This window comes from Salvelinus alpinus, chromosome 16, assembly GCF_045679555.1.
Source record: "Salvelinus alpinus chromosome 16, SLU_Salpinus.1, whole genome shotgun sequence".
In the NCBI taxonomy this organism is placed as follows: domain Eukaryota; kingdom Metazoa; phylum Chordata; class Actinopteri; order Salmoniformes; family Salmonidae; genus Salvelinus; species Salvelinus alpinus.
The window spans coordinates 37674079-37691427 of NC_092101.1; the positions used below are offsets into that span (position 1 = coordinate 37674079).

The 17349-nt window shown below is 46.8% G+C and overlaps 1 protein-coding gene across 2 annotated transcripts in view; it reads left to right on the plus strand.

Moving 5' to 3' along the window:
* LOC139541446 (1-phosphatidylinositol 4,5-bisphosphate phosphodiesterase gamma-1-like) overlaps nt 1-17349 on the plus strand; it is a 79927-nt gene that overhangs the window by 30513 nt on the left and 32065 nt on the right. For both annotated transcript variants that reach the window (XM_071346107.1, XM_071346106.1), the window contains exons 10-19: nt 5736-5831; nt 5932-6050; nt 6266-6351; nt 6752-6872; nt 7072-7240; nt 7430-7549; nt 7758-7880; nt 8216-8400; nt 14439-14639; nt 15106-15225. In XM_071346107.1, coding sequence (XP_071202208.1) covers nt 5736-5831; nt 5932-6050; nt 6266-6351; nt 6752-6872; nt 7072-7240; nt 7430-7549; nt 7758-7880; nt 8216-8400; nt 14439-14639; nt 15106-15225 — 1340 coding nt within the window. The remainder of the gene's footprint in view (nt 1-5735; nt 5832-5931; nt 6051-6265; nt 6352-6751; nt 6873-7071; nt 7241-7429; nt 7550-7757; nt 7881-8215; nt 8401-14438; nt 14640-15105; nt 15226-17349) is intronic.

The window sequence follows — 17349 nt, forward strand, 5'->3', positions numbered from 1 at the left end:
ATGGCTCAGACGGCGCTGGGCAGACGGATGGCTCAGACGGCGCTGGGCAGACGGATGGCTCAGACGGCGCTGGGGAGACGGATGGCTCAGACGGCGCTGGGGAGACGGATGGCTCAGATGGCGCTGGGGAGACGGATGGCTCAGATGGCGCTGGGGAGACGGATGGCTCAGACGGCGCTGGGCAGACGGATGGCTCAGACGGCGCTGGGCAGACGGATGGCTCAGACGGCGCTGGGCAGACGGATGGCTCAGACGGCGCTGGGGAGACGGATGGCTCAGACGGCGCTGGGGAGACGGATGGCTCAGACGGCGCTGGGGAGACAGATGGCTCAGATGGCGCTGGGGAGACGGATGGCTCAGACGGCGTTGGGCAGACTACAGACTCTAGCCGACTGAGGCGCACTGTAGGCCTGGTGCGTGGTGCCGGAACTGGAGGCACCGGACTGGAGACACGCACTTCAAGGCTAGTGCGGGGAGCAGGGACAGGGCACACTGACCTCTCGAAGCGCACTATAGGCCTGGTGCGTGGTACCGGCACTGGTGGCACCGGGCTGAGGGCACGCACATCAGGACGAGTACGGGGAGAAGGAACAGTGCGTACAGGGCTCTGGAGACGCACAGGAGGCTTAGTGCGTGGTGCCGGAACTGGAGGCACCGAACTGGATACACGCACCATAGGAAGAGTGCGTGGAGGAGGAACAGGGCTCTGGAAACGCACTGGAAGCCTGGTGCGTGGTGTAGGCACTGGTGGTACTGGGCTGGGGCGGGAGGTGGCGCCGGAAATACCGGACCGTGCAGGCGTACTGGCTCCCTTGAGCATTGAGCCTGCCCAACCTTACCTGGTTGAATGCTCCCCGTCGCCCGACCAGTGCGGGGAGGTGGAATAACCCGCACCGGGCTATGTAGGCGAACCGGGGACACCATGCGTAAGGCTGGTGCCATGTAAGCCGGCCCAAGGAGACGTACTGGTGGCCAGATATGTAGAGCCGGCTTCATGGCACTTGGCTCAATGCTCAATCTAGCCCTACCAGTGCGGGGAGGTGGAATAACCCGCACCGGGCTATGCACACGTACAGGAGACACCGTGCGCTCTACTGCGTAACACGGTGTCTGCCCGTACTCCCGCTCTCCACGGTTAGCCTGGGAAGTGGGCGCAGGTCTCCTACCTGCCCTTGGCCCACTACCTCTTAGCCCCCCCCAATACATTTTTGGGGTTTCTTCTCGGGCTTCCTTGCTAGCCGCGTACCTTCATAGCTTCGGTTCCTTTCTCCGGTAGCCTCTGCTCTCCTCAATGCCTCCAGCTGTTCCCATGGGAGGCGATCCCTTCCAGCCCGGATCTCCTCCCATGTGTAGCAACCCTTTCCGTTTAATACGTCCTCCCAAGTCCACGAGTCCTGATTACTCGGCCGCTGCGCGAACTTACGCTACTTGGTTCTGTTGTGGTGGGTGGTTCTGTAACGGTGTTCCTCTTCCTCCAAAGAGGAGGAGCAGGGATTAAACCAAAATGCAGCGTCGTGATAAGACATGATATTTATTAAACAAAATAACAAAAAAACGAATGTAGACAGACCTGGACTACGAACTTACATGTAACACGAAGAACGCACGAACAGGAAAAATGACTACATAAAACAAACAAACAAACAAAACCGAAAACAGTCCCGTGTGGCGTAACATACACAGACACTGACACAGGAGACAACCACCCACAACAAACCATGTGAAAACACCTACCTTAATATGATTCTCAATCAGAGGAGATGAAAACCACCTGCCTCTAATTGAGAACCATATCAGGTCACCCATTAAACCAACATAGAAACACAAAACATAGACTACCCACCCAAACTCACGCCCTGACCGTCAAACACATACAAAATAACAGAAAACCGGTCAGGAACGTGACAGAAAGGGTACATACATACTGCCACCAGGAGTGTGTTGTCTGAACAGGTATCAGCATCTCCTCCTTTTCTTTGATGTCTATCCATCTCCCCACCTCACATTTCTTTTGTATTCTTCTTGAATCAGAATCACCTTTATTGGTGTACACAGACAGACAATTAACAGAATACACAGACAGACAATTAACAGAATACACAGACAGACAATAAACAGAATATACAGACAAAATACATAGACGCATAATTTACACTATGAACACTGAGGCTAAAAACTACAGACTACATTACAAACCATATACAGTCAGCTACATTATAACTTATGCAGGTAGAGATGTATGAATAAAACTACATGGACATGAATATATGCAATGGGGGAAATATAGTTAGTCCGTGGCAGAGCGCAAAGGGCAGTGAAAAGAGCAATGTGCAGTTCTAGGATGAAAGTGAATAGTGCATAGACAGTGTGATTATTGCAGGGTGCATAGACAGTGTGATTATTGCAGGGTGCATAGACAGTGTGATTATTGCGGGGTGCAAAGACTGTGTAAGTATGGCAGGGTGCATAGACAGTGTGAGTATTGCATGGTGCATAGACAGTGTGATTATTGCAGGGTGCATAGACAGTGTGATTATTGCGGGGTGCAAAGACCGTGTAAGTATGGCAGGGTGCATAGACAGTGTGAGTATTGCAGGGTGCATAGACAGTGTGAGTATTGTAGGGTGCATAGACAGTGTGAGTATTGCAGGGTGCATAGACAGCGTGATTATTGCAGGGTGCATAGACAGTGTGATTATTGCAGGGTGCATAGACAGTGTGATTATTGCGGGGTGCAAAGACCGTGTAAGTATGGCAGGGTGCATAGACAGTGTGAGTATTGCAGGGTGTATAGACAGTGTGAGTATTACAGGGTGCATAGACAGCGTGAGTATTGCAGTGTGCATAGACAGTGTGAGTATTGCAGGGTGCATAGACAGTGTGAGTATTGTGGGGTGCATAGACAGTGTGAGTATTGCAGGGTGCATAGACAGCGTGAGTATTGCAGGGTGCATAGACAGCGTGAGTATTGCAGGGTGCATATACAGAGTGAGTATTGCAGGGTGCATAGACAGAGTGAGTATTGCAGGGTGCATAGACAGTGTGAGTATTGCAGGGTGCATAGACAGCGTGAGTATTGCAGGGTGCATAGACAGCGTGAGTATTGTAGGGTGCATAGACAGTGTGAGTATTGCAGGGTGCATAGACAGTGTGAGTATTGCAGGGTGCATATACAGAGTGAGTATTGCAGGGTGCATAGACAGAGTGAGTACTGCAGGGTGCATAGACAGTGTGAGTATTGCAGGGTTCACTGACAGTGTGATTATTGCAGGGTTCATTGACAGTGTGATTATTGCAGGGTGCATAGACAGCGTGAGTATTGCAGGGTGCATAGACAGTGTGAGTATTGCAGGGTGCATATACAGTGTGAGTATTGCAGGGTGCATAGACAGTGTGATTATTGCAGGGTGCATAGACAGTGTGATTATTGCAGGGTGCATAGCCAGTGTGATTATTGTAGGGTGCATAGACAGTGTGAGTATTGCAGGGTGCATAGACAGTGTGAGTATTGCATGGTGCATAGACAGTGTGAGTATTGCAGGGTGCATAGACAGAGTGAGTATTGCAGGGTGCATAGACAGTGTGAGTATTGCAGGGTTCACTGACAGTGTGATTATTGCAGGGTTCATTGACAGTGTGATTATTGCAGGGTGCATAGACAGCGTGAGTATTGCAGGGTGCATAGACAGTGTGAGTATTGCAGGGTGCATATACAGTGTGAATATTGCCGGGTGCATAGACAGTGTGATTATTGCAGGGTGCATAGACAGTGTGATTATTGCAGGGTGCATAGCCAGTGTGATTATTGTAGGGTGCATAGACAGTGTGAGTATTGCAGGGTGCATAGACAGTGTGAGTATTGCATGGTGCATAGACAGTGTGAGTATTGCAGGGTGCATAGACAGTGTGATTATTGCAGGGTGCATAGACAGTGTGATTATTGCAAGCTGCATAGACCATGTGATTATTGCAGGGTGCATAGACAGTGTGAGTAGTGCAGGGTGCATAGACAGTGTGAGTATTGCATGGTGCATAGACCGTGTGAGTATTGCAGGGTGCATAGACAGTGTGAGTATTGCAGGGTGCATAGACAGTGTGATTATTGCCAGGTGCATAGACAGTGTGAGTATTGCAGGGTGCATAGACAGTGTGAGTATTGCAGGGTGCATAGACAGTGTGATTATTGCCAGGTGCATAGACAGTGTGAGTATTGCAGGGTGCATAGACAGTGTGAGTATTGCAGGGTGCATAGACTGTGTGATTATTGTGGGGTGTATAGACAGTGTGCGTATTGCAGGGTGCATAGACAGTGTGATTATTGCCAGGTGCATAGACAGTGTGAGTATTGCAGGGTGCATAGACAGTGTGAGTATTGCAGGGTGCATAGACTGTGTGATTATTGCCAGGTGCATAGACAGTGTGATTATTGTGGGGTGTATAGACAGTGTGCGTATTGTAGGGTTCATAGACAGTGTGAGTATTGCAGGGTGCATAGACAGTGTGCGTATTGTAGAGTGCATAGTCCATGAATCAGAAGATCATGGTGGACCAGGTGGCCGGTTGGTAAGGGTCACAGCATGGGAGAAGAAGCTGTTCAGGTTGCAGGAGGTTTTGGTTGTGATTGACCTGAACCGTTCGCCAGAGGGGAGTCTTTGGAAGAGGTGACGATCGTTGTGAAAGTGGTCGGTGATGATCTTTCCTGCATGCTTCCTTGTCCTGGAATTGTGAAGGTTTACGATGGAGGGCAGGTAGCAGTCGATGACCCTCTCAGCATTTCCACAATCCGTTGCAGTTTGCCCTTGGACCAGGCAGAGGCATTCCGAACCAGACAGTAATCGAGGAGGTGAGGATGGACTCGATGATGGCTGTGTAGAGTGAGAGTTTGAATTTATTCAGCTGACGCAAGAAGTGCACCCTCTGTTGTGCCTTCTTGGTGACCACTGTGCTGTTGTCCTCCCACTTGAGGTTGTGGGAGATGATGGTCCCCAGGAATTTGAATGACACAGCCGTACTTACAGCTGAGCCGTTGATTTCAAGCCGTAGATTTTTTGTGACTGCACCAGGCCACCATCCTGTCAACCTCTCTCCGGTACATGGACTCGTCACCGTTGGAGATAAGGCCGACCAGGGTGGTGTCATCTGCGAACTTGAATTGCTTGACCGACGGGTTGGCGGCGGTGCATTCGTTGGATTAGAGTGAGCATAGAATAAGGGACAGAGAGTCCAAGAGAGGTTTTCCCTGCTTCACGTATTGTGTCCTGTTGGACAGGAAGTTGTTGATTCACTGACAAATGGAGTCAGATAACTTCACACTAGTCTTTGGGTTGTCGAGGTGCTGAAGGATGTAGTGGAGATTCTTGTTGACAGCGGCGTCCACAGACCTGTTGGCTCTGTAGGCGAACTGCAGTGGGTCGAGGAGGCTGTCAGTGAAGGTTTTGAGGTGGGATAGGATAAGGCTAAGGTTGGTGATCTAACTGCCACCTGTATTTATGGAACATTTGCTCAGGAGTATAATTCATTGGTGATCTCTCCCGATGACCTGGATGAATTTCTGTGATCTTTCCTTAACCCATAGGAAGTCCCACCCAGTTGACTACTTCAAAATTGTGAGTCCTCAATGGTACTGCAAATGCTAAAACAAGCTTTGTGGCAAATTAGCCCTCTATCCAACTCTATGACTGAGATGTGTTTCCTGGTCACATGTTGATGATGTCATGACCCTGTGACACATGCAGGAGTCATGGGCGTCGGACCTGAGCCGCGTCAGAGAGTTCCTAATGGGCTACCTGAGGGGTGGAGCACAGACCGAACCTATGCTACAGCTAGATGAGGTAAGACGCATGCATTCAAACACACACACACACGGACATACACACCACTCTCTCTCTCTCCCTGGTCTGCTCATCCTCTAATGTTTTGTTCTCTGTTCAGTTCCTGACGTTCCTGTACTCCAAGGAGAACTCATTGTGTGACCCTCGACCTGCTGTTGTTGTCTCTGACGACATGAAGAGACCCCTGTCTCAGTACTGGATCTCCTCATCACACAACACGTAGGGTCACACCTCTATACCTCTACCTCTCTCTACCTCTCTCTACCTCTCTCTCGCTCTCTGTATCTCTCTCAAATGACCAAATTCCATACTGCTCATTCAACCCTCCATGTAACACTCTCTCTTTTCACTTCCTTTCCTCCTCTCCTATCTTCCTCTTCTCTCCCTCCCTCTCCCTCATTCTCTCCCTCTCCTTTCACCCCCTTCTCTCTCAGGTATCTGACAGGTGATCAGTTCTCCAGTGAGTCATCTCTAGAGGCCTACGCTCGTTGCCTGAGGATGGGCTGTCGCTGCATAGAACGTAAGACACTTCATCTTCTTCAACTCCCTCTATCTCTCTTTCTCAATTCAATTCTTCTTTAACTCCCTCTATCTCTCTTTCTCAATTCAATTCTTCTTCAACTCCCTCTATCTCTCTTTCTCAATTCAATTCTTCTTTAACTCCCTCTATCTCTCTTTCTCAATTCAATTCTTCTTTAACTCCCTCTATCTCTCTTTCTCAATTCAATTCTTCTTTAACTCCCTCTATCTCTCTTTCTCAATTCAATTCTATTCTAAATGCTTTATTGGCATGATGAAAAAATGTTGTATTGCCGAAGCAACACCACACAAGAATAAAGCATGCAGGAACATTCAAGGCAATTACTGATCAAATCTAACCTTGACCTTTGACCTTGCACTGTGTGTAAACATTGTTTCAGTTGATTGCTGGGATGGGCCCGATGACCTGCCAATCATCTACCATGGCCACACTCTCACCTCCAAGATCAAATTTCTGGACGTGCTGCACACCATCAAAGAGCATGCCTTTGTCACGTCAGAGTGAGTAGACACTCACTCACGCACTCACTCACTCACTCACTCACTCACTCACTCACTCACTCACTCACTCACTCACGCACGCACGCACGCACGCACTCACTCACTCACTCACTCACTCACTCACTCACTCACTCACTCACGGTCTCTCTTTAACGTGTGTGTGTCTTACACGCGTGTTTGTATCTTTGTGTATCTGTAGATACCCAGTGATTCTGTCCATAGAAGACCACTGTAGTGTGGTCCAACAAAGGAACATGGCTACTCACTTTAAGAAGGTGTTTGGAGATCTGCTGCTGACCAAACCAGTGGACGTGAATGCAGATGAGCTGCCCTCGCCCTACCAGCTACGCAGGAAGATACTCATCAAGGTGACTGAACAACCGAACGGTCAAACACACTGACCATAACATGACCATGCCAAGTCTGTGGGCTGTGTCTGAAATGGCTATAGGGCCTCTGGTCATAAGACTAGTATAGGGAATAGTATGCCATTTCAGACACAATACTGACCCAAAGTCAACCACTAGTCAACCTACTAAACTGTGTGTGTGTTTCAGCATAAGAAACTGGTGGAGGGCTCTCTGTATGAAGAGGTGACGTCAGCCAGCTACTCTGAGGCTGACATCAGTAACTCCCTCAGGAATGGCATTCTCTACCTGGAAGATCCCATAGACCACGTGAGTGTGTGTGTGGGAACATATGTGAATGCGACGTGTGTGCATACAGTAGGTATGTGTGTGTGTGTGATCATTTGTATGTTGGTTACTCATGTGTGTGTGTGTGTGTGTGTGTGTGTGTGTGTGTGTGTGTGTGTGTGTGTGTGTGTGTGTGTGTGTGTGTGTGTGTGTGTGTGTGTGTGTGTGTGTGTGTGTGTGTGTGTTTCAGACATGGACTCCCCACTACTTTGTTCTGAGCAGTAATAAGATCTACTACTCAGAGGAGACTTCTCACTACCAGACTGCCGAGGAAGAGGAGGAGGAGGAAGAGGAGGGGGGGAGGGGGAAAGAGGTGAGAGAGATGGTTACAAATGTGAGTGGAACAAACAATTCTTGCTCACACCTTATTTAACTGTCCTGTTTGGTCATATTTGGTAACAACATACTTTCTGTGACCTACTTGAAAGATTTCAACACACTCAATGACCTTCAATGTGAGGAAAGAAACCTAAATGTAATTGTTAGGTAATTACTATTTTACCACGTAATGTCTAACTACAGTACTTACTAGGTAAATAGCAGGATGTAGAATTAAGTGGAACGGAATGTTTTGTAATTTGCATTTCTAATCTCCCCCCCCCCTCTTTCCTCCCCCCTCTTTCCCCCCTCCCTCTCCCCCCCATCTAGGAGTGTAACAACAATGAGCAGCACTGTGCAGAGCGCTGGTTCCATGGGAAGCTGGGAGGGGGGCGGGATGGGAGACAGGTTGCCGAGAAACTGCTGCAGGAGTACTGTGAGGGCGGGGGCAAGGATGGGACCTTCCTGGTCCGAGAGAGTGAGACCTTCGTAGGAGACTACACTCTCTCCTTCTGGTCAGTCACCTATGTCTCTATGCTGGTCCTCTCTATGCTGGTCCTCTCTATGTCTCTATGCTAGTCCAATCTATGTCTCTATGCTGGTCCTCTCTATGTCTCTATGCTGGTCCTCTCTATGCTGGTCCTCTCTATGTCTCTATGTTAGTCCAATCTATGTCTCTATGCTGGTCCTCTCTATGTCTCTATGCTAGTCCAATCTACGTCTCTATGCTGGTCCTCTCTATGTCTCTATGCTGGTCCTCTCTATGCTGGTCCTCTCTATGTCTCTATGCTAGTCCAATCTACGTCTCTATGCTGGTCCTCTCTATGTCTCTATGCTGGTCCTCTCTATGCTGGTCCTCTCTATGTCTCTATGTTAGTCCAATCTATGTCTCTATGCTGGTCCTCTCTATGTCTCTATGCTGGTCCTCTCTATGCTGGTCTTCTCTATGTCTCTATGCTAGTCCAATCTATGTCTCTATGCTGGTCCTCTCTATGTCTCTATGCTGGTCCTCTCTATGCTAGTCCAATCTATGTATCTATGCTGGTCCTCTCTATGTCTCTATGCTGGTCCTCTCTATGTCTCTATGCTGGTCCTCTCTATGTCTCTATGCTGGTCCTCTCTATGCTAGTCCAATCTATGTCTCTATGCTAGTCCAATCTATGTCTCTATGCTGGTCCTCTCTATGTCTCTATGCTGGTCCTCTCTATGCTAGTCCAATCTACAGTATATCACAAAAGTGAGTACACCCCTCACATTTTTGTAAATATTTGAGTATATCTTTTCATGTGACAACACTGAAGAAATGACACTTTGCTACAATGTAAAGTAGTGAGTGTACAGCTTGTATAACAGTGTAAATTTGCTGTCCCCTCAAAATAACTCAACACACAGCCATTAAGGTCTAAACCGCTGGCAACAAAAGTGAGTACACCCCTAAGTGAAAATGTCCAAATTGGGCCCAAAGTGTCAATATTTTTTGTGGCCACCATCATTTTCAAGCACTGCCTTAACACTCTTGGGCATGGAGTTCACCAGAGCTTCACAGGTTGCCACTGGAGTCCTCTTCCACTCCTCCATGACGACATCACGGAGCTGGTGGATGTTAGAGACCTTGCACTCCTCCTCCTTCCGTTTGAGGATGCCCCACAGATGCTCAATATGGTTTAGGTCTGGAGACATGCTTGGCCAGTCCATCACCTTTACCCTCAGCTTCTTTAGCAAGGCAGTGGTCGTCTTGGAGGTGTGTTTGGGGTCGTTATCATGTTGGAATACTGCCCTGCGGCCCAGTCTCCGAAGGGAGGGGATCATGCTCTGCTTCAGTATGTCACAGTACATGTTGGCATTCAAGGTTCCCTCAATGAACTGTAGCTCCCCAGTGCTGGAAGCACTCATGCAGCCCCAGACAATGACACTCCCACCACCATGCTTGACTGTAGGCAAGACACACTTGTCTTTGTACTCCTCACCTGGTTGCCGCCACACACGCTTGACACCATCTGAACCAAATAAGTTTATCTTGGTCTCATCAGACCACAGGACATGGTTCCAGTAATCCATGTCCTTAGTCTGCTTGTCTTCAGCAAACTGTTTGCGGGCTTTCTTGTGCATCATCTTTAGAAGAGGCTTCCTTCTGGGACGATAGCCATGCAGACCAATTTGATGCAGTGTACGGCGTATGGTCTGAGCACTGACAGGCTGACCCCCCCACCCCTTCAACCTCTGCAGCAATGCTGGCAGCACTCATACGTCTATTTCCCAAAGACAACCTCTGGATATGACGCTAAGCACGTGAACTCAACTTCTTTGGTCGACCATGGCGAGGCCTGTTCTGAGTGGAACCTGTCCAGTTAAACCGCTGTATGGTCTTGGCCACCGTGCTGCAGCTCAGTTTCAGGGTCTTGGCAATCTTTTTATAGCCCAGGCCATCTTTATGTAGAGCAACAATTCTTTTTTTAGATCCTCAGAGAGTTCTTTGCCATGAGGTGCCATGTTGAACTTCCAGTGACCAGTCAGTATGAGGGAGTGTGAGAGCGATGACACCAAATTTAACACACCTGCTCCCCATTCACACCTGAGACCTTGTAACACTAACCAGTCACATGACACCGGGGAGGGAAAATGGCTAATTGGGCCCAATTTGGACATTTTCACTTAGGGGTGTACTCACTTTTGTTGCCAGCGGTTTAGACATTAATGGCTGTGTGTTGAGTTATTTTGAGGGGACAGCAAATTTACACTGTTATACAAGCTGTACACTCACTACTTTACATTGTAGCAAAGTGTCATTTCTTCAGTGTTGTCACATGAAAAGATATACTAAAATGTTTACAAAAATGTGAGGGGTGTACTCACTTTTGTGATATACTGTATGTATCTATGCTGGTCTTCTCTATGTCTCTATGCTGGTCCTCTCTATGCTAGTCCAATCTATGTCTCTATGCTGGTCCTCTCTGTGCTGGTCCTCTCTATGTCTCTATGCTGGTCATCTCTATGTCTCTATGCTGGTCCTCTCTATGCTAGTCCAATCTATGTCTCTATGCTGGTCCTCTCTATGTCTCTATGCTGGTCATCTCTATGTCTCTATGCTGGTCCTCTCTGTGCTGGTCCTCTCTATGTCTCTATGCTGGTCCTCTCTATGTATCTATGCTGGTCCTCTCTATGTCTCTATGCTGGTCCTCTCTATGTTGGTCTTCTCTATGTCTCTATGCTAGTCCAATCTATGTCTCTATGCTGGTCATCTCTATGTCTCTATGCTGGTCCTCTTTATGCTAGTCCAATCTATGTCTCTATGCTGGTCCTCTCTATGTCTCTATGCTGGTCATCTCTATGTCTCTATGCTGGTCCTCTCTATGCTGGTCCTCTCTGTGCTGGTCCTCTCTATGTCTCTATGCTGGTCCTCTCTATGTCTCTATGCTGGTCCTCTCTATGTTGGTCTTCTCTATGTCTCTATGCTAGTCCAATCTATGTCTCTATGCTGGTCATCTCTATGTCTCTATGCTGGTCCTCTCTATGCTAGTCCAATCTATGTCTCTATGCTGGTCCTCTCTATCTCTCAATGTCTCTATGCTAGTCCAATCTATGTCTCTATGCTGGTCCTCTCTATGCTAGTCCAATCTATGTTTCTATGCTGGTCCTCTCTATGTCTCTATGCTGGTCCTCCCTATGCTAGTCCAATCTATGTCTCTATGCTGGTCCTCTCTATGTCTCTATGCTGGTCCTCTCTATGTTGGTCTTCTCTATGTCTCTATGCTAGTCCAATCTATGTCTCTATGCTGGTCATCTCTATGTCTCTATGCTGGTCCTCTCTATGCTAGTCCAATCTATGTCTCTATGCTGGTCCTCTCTATCTCTCTATGTCTCTATGCTAGTCCAATCTATGTCTATATGCTGGTCCTCTCTATGCTAGTCCAATCTATGTCTCTATGCTGGTCCTCTCTATGTCTCTATGCTGGTCCTCTCTATGTATATATGCTGGTCCTCTCTATGCTAGTCCAATCTATGTCTCTATGCTGGTCCTCTCTATGTCTCTATGCTGGTCCTCTCTATATTTCTATGCTGGTCCTCTCTATGCTGGTCCTCTCTGTGTTGGTCCTCTCTAGGTCTCTATGCTGGTCCTCTCTATACTGATCCTCTCTATGTCTCTATGCTGGTCCTCTCTATGCTAGTCCAATCTATGTCTCTATGCTGGTCCTCTCTATATCTCTATGCTGGTCCTCTCTATGTTGGTCTTCTCTATGTCTCTATGCTAGTCCAATCTATGTCTCTATGCTGGTCATCTCTATGTCTCTATGCTGGTCCTCTCTATGCTAGTCCAATCTATGTCTCTATGCTGGTCCTCTCTATATTTCTATGCTGGTCCTCTCTATGCTAGTCCTCTCTGTGTTGGTCCTCTCTAGGTCTCTATGCTGGTCCTCTCTATGCTGATCCTCTCTATGTCTCTTTGCTGGTCCTCTCTATGCTAGTCCAATCTATGTCTCTATGCTGGTCCTCTCTATGTCTCTATGCTGGTCCTCTCTATGCTAGTCCAATCTATGTCTCTATGCTGGTCCTCTCTATGTCTCTATGCTGGTCCTCCCTATGCTAGTCCAATCTATGTCTCTATGCTGGTCCTCTCTATGTCTCTATGCTGGTCCTCTCTATGTTGGTCTTCTCTATGTCTCTATGCTAGTCCAATCTATGTCTCTATGCTGGTCATCTCTATGTCTCTATGCTGGTCCTCTCTATGCTAGTCCAATCTATGTCTCTATGCTGGTCCTCTCTATCTCTCTATGTCTCTATGCTAGTCCAATCTATGTCTATATGCTGGTCCTCTCTATGCTAGTCCAATCTATGTCTCTATGCTAGTCCAATCTATGTCTCTATGCTGGTCCTCTCTATGTCTCTATGCTGGTCCTCTCTATGTATATATGCTGGTCCTCTCTATGCTAGTCCAATCTATGTCTCTATGCTGGTCCTCTCTATGTCTCTATGCTGGTCCTCTCTATATTTCTATGCTGGTCCTCTCTATGCTGGTCCTCTCTGTGTTGGTCCTCTCTAGGTCTCTATGCTGGTCCTCTCTATACTGATCCTCTCTATGTCTCTATGCTGGTCCTCTCTATGCTAGTCCAATCTATGTCTCTATGCTGGTCCTCTCTATATCTCTATGCTGGTCCTCTCTATGTTGGTCTTCTCTATGTCTCTATGCTAGTCCAATCTATGTCTCTATGCTGGTCATCTCTATGTCTCTATGCTGGTCCTCTCTATGCTAGTCCAATCTATGTCTCTATGCTGGTCCTCTCTATCTCTCTATGTCTCTATGCTAGTCCAATCTATGTCTCTATGCTGGTCATCTCTATGTCTCTATGCTGGTCCTCTCTATGCTAGTCCAATCTATGTCTCTATGCTGGTCCTCTCTATATTTCTATGCTGGTCCTCTCTATGCTAGTCCTCTCTGTGTTGGTCCTCTCTAGGTCTCTATGCTGGTCCTCTCTATGCTGATCCTCTCTATGTCTCTTTGCTGGTCCTCTCTATGCTAGTCCAATCTATGTCTCTATGCTGGTCCTCTCTATGTCTCTATGCTGGTCCTCTCTATGTTGGTCTTCTCTATGTCTCTATGCTAGTCCAATCTATGTCTCTATGCTGGTCATCTCTATGTCTCTATGCTGGTCCTCTCTATGCTAGTCCAATCTATGTCTCTATGCTGGTCATCTCTATGTCTCTATGCTGGTCCTCTCTATGCTAGTCCAATCTATGTCTCTATGCTGGTCCTCTCTATCTCTCTATGTCTCTATGCTAGTCCAATCTATGTCTATATGCTGGTCCTCTCTATGCTAGTCCAATCTATGTCTCTATGCTAGTCCAATCTATGTCTCTATGCTGGTCCTCTCTATGTCTCTATGCTGGTCCTCTCTATGTATCTATGCTGGTCCTCTCTATGCTAGTCCAATCTATGTCTCTATGCTGGTCCTCCCTATGTCTCTATGCTGGTCCTCTCTATATTTCTATGCTGGTCCTCTCTATGCTGGTCCTCTCTGTGTTGGTCCTCTCTAGGTCTCTATGCTGGTCCTCTCTGTGCTGGTCCTCTCTATGTCTCTATGCTGGTCCTCTCTATGTCTCTATGCTGGTCCTCTCTATGCTCAAAACTTGAGACGTCTGTGGCATTGTTTTGTGTGACAAAATAGTATATTTTAGAGTGGCCTTTTATTGTCCCCAGCACAAGGTGCACCTGTGTAATGATCATGCTGTTTAATCAGCTTCTTGATATGCCACACCTGTCAGGTGGATGGATTATCTTGGTAAATGAGAAATGCTCACTAACAGGGATGTAAACAAATGTGTGCACACAAGTTGAGAGAAATAAGCTGTTTACGTGTATGGAACATTTCTGGGATATTTTATTTCAGCTGAATCATGGGACCAACACTTTACATGTTGTGTTTATATTTTTGTTCAGTATAGTACACTCAATACAGTAGGGAGTAGGGTGCCATTTGGAACCTTGTAGGTCCCCAGGATATGATGTTATGTGTGGGCCCTTCCATCTTGATTGACACCTGTGGACCCTCCCCTCCAGGCGATCTGGGCGTGTGCAGCACTGTAGGATCCACTCCCGCCAGGAGTCTGGCTCCACCCGCTACTACCTGACTGACAACTTGGTGTTTGACAGCCTGTATAGACTCATCTGCCACTACAGAGACACGCCCCTACGCTGCAACGAGTTTGAGATGAGGCTGGGCAGCCCTGTACCACAGCCCAACGCACACGAGAGCAGAGAGTAAGAGGGGAGGGGGGTTGGGGTGTGTGTGTGTGGGAGAGAGCGAGAGCGAGAGAGAGAAAGTTAATATGTTAGTAACACACATGTTGTGTTCCCCATGTTCACACACACACACACCAGTGGAGGCTGCTGAGGGGAGGACAGCTTATAGTAATGGCTGGAACAGAGTGAATGGAATGACATCAAACATATAGAAACCATGTGTTTGATGTTGTTGATATCTTTCCACCTATTCCGCTCCAGTCATTACCACGAGCCCGTCCTCCCCAATTAAGGTGCCACCACCCTCCTGTGACACACACACGTCCTCATACACACACACGCGTCCTCATACACACACACACGTCCTCATACACACACACGCGTCCTCATACACACACACGCGTCCTCATACATAACACTTTCATACACACATACGTCCTCATACACACAGACACGTCAGTACTCTGTGTTATGTTGTGTTTAGGTGGTTCCACTCCAGTCTGTCTCGTGTCCAGGCTGAACACATGTTGATGAGGGTACCCAGAGACGGGGCCTACCTGCTCCGCAAACGCAGCGACATCAACTCCTACGCCATCTCCTTCAGGTAACACACACACACATAAACAAACACACACATAGAAAAACAAAGACTTTTCAATTATATTCAAATTAAATTAAATATGCTTTGTAGTGCAATGAAATGCTTACTTACTGGTCCTTTTCCAAAAATGCTAAAACAGACGCAGTGAATAACAAATAAAAAAAAGAGATTAAAAATAACATGGCTAAATACAGGAAGTACAAAATAACATGGCTATATACAGGCAGTACCAGTACCGAGTTGATGTGCAGGGGTACAAGGTATTTGAGGTAGATACAGTACCAGTCAAAAGTTTGGGCACACCTACTGGAATCATGTAGTAACCAAAAAAGTGTTCAACAAATCAAAATATATTTTATATTTGAGATTCTTCAAAGTAGCCACCCTTTGCCTTGATGACAGGTTTGCACACTCTTGGCATTCTCTCAACCAGCTTCACCTGAAATGCTTTTCCAACAGTCTTGAAGGAGTTCCCACATATGTTGAGCACCTGTTGGCTCCTTTTCCTTCACTCTGCGGTCCAACTCATCCCAAACCATCTCAATGGGTCAATTGGTCAAATAGTCTTACACAGCCTGGAGGTGTGTTGGGTCATTGTCCTGTTGAAAAACAAATGATAGTCCCACTAAGTGCAAACCAGATGGGATGGCGTATCGCCGCATAATGCTGTGGTAGCCATCCTGGTTAAGTGTGCCTTAAATAAATCACAGACAGTGTCACCAGCAAAGCACCCCCACATCATCACATCTCCTCCTCCATGTTTCACGGTGGGAACCACACATGCGGAGATAATCGGTTCACCTACTCTGCGTCTCACAAAGACACGGCAGTTGGAACCAAAAATCTCAAATTTGGACTCATCAGACCAAAGGACAGATTTCCACTGGTCTAATGTCCATTGCTTCTGTTTCTTGGTCCAAGCAAGTCTCTTCTTCTCATTGGTGTCATTTAGTAGTGGTGTCTTTGCAGCAATTCGACCATGAAAGCCTGATTCATGCAGTCTCCTCTGAACAGTTGATGTCTGTTACTTGAACTCTGTGAAGCATTTATTTGGGCTGCAATTTCTGAGGTGCTGTTAACTCTAATGAACTTATCCTCTGCAGCAGAGGTAACTCTGGGTCTTCCTTTCCTGTGGTGGTCCTCATGAGAGCCAGTCTCATCATAGCGCTTGATGGTTTTTGCGACTTCACTTGAAGAAAATGTAGAAGTTCTTGAATTTCTCCAGATTTACTGACCTTAATGTCTTAAAGTAATGATGGACTGTAATTTCTCTTTGCATATTTGAGCTGGTCTTGCCATAATATGAACTTGGTATTTTACCAAATAGGGCTGTCTTCTGTATACCACCCCTAACTTGTCACAACACAACTGATTGGCTCAAATGCATTAAGAAGGAAATTAACATATTTTCTTTTTTACACAAATTCACTTTTAACAGCTGTTAATTGAAATGCATTCCAGGTGACTACCTCATGAAGCTGGTTGAGAGAATGCAAAGCTGTCATCATGGCAAAGGGTGGCTACTTTGAAGAATCTCAAATATAAAATATATTTAGATTTGTTGAACACATTTTGTGTTATTTCATATGTTTGATGTCTTCACTATTATTCTACAATGTAGAAAATAGTAAAAATTAAGAGAAGCCCTTGAATCAGTAGGTGTGTCCAAACTATTGACTGGTGCTGTATGTACTGTACATTTAGGTAGTGTATAGCAGCATCGTATGTGGTGATTGTGAAAGTGTGTGTGCAGGGCGTCGGTATGCATGTGTGTGCATGTTATCTGTGTGTGGGCGTATGTTGTGTGTGTGAATGTGTGTGTTGGGGTGTAAGTATGTGTGAGTGTGTGGGTAGAGTCCAGTGTGTGTGCAGAGTCAGTGCATGAGAGTGCAAAAAAGGGTGAATGCAGGTAGTCCGGGTAGCCATTTGATTAGACATTTACAGTTGAAGTCGGAAGTTTACATACACCTCAGGCAAATACATTTAAACTCAGTTTTTCACAATTCCTGACATTTAATCCTAGTAAAAATTCCCTGTCTTAGGTCAGTTAGGATCACCACTTTATTTTAAGAATGTGAAATGTCAGAATAACAAGCTTCCCACAATAAGTTGGGTGAATTTTGGCCC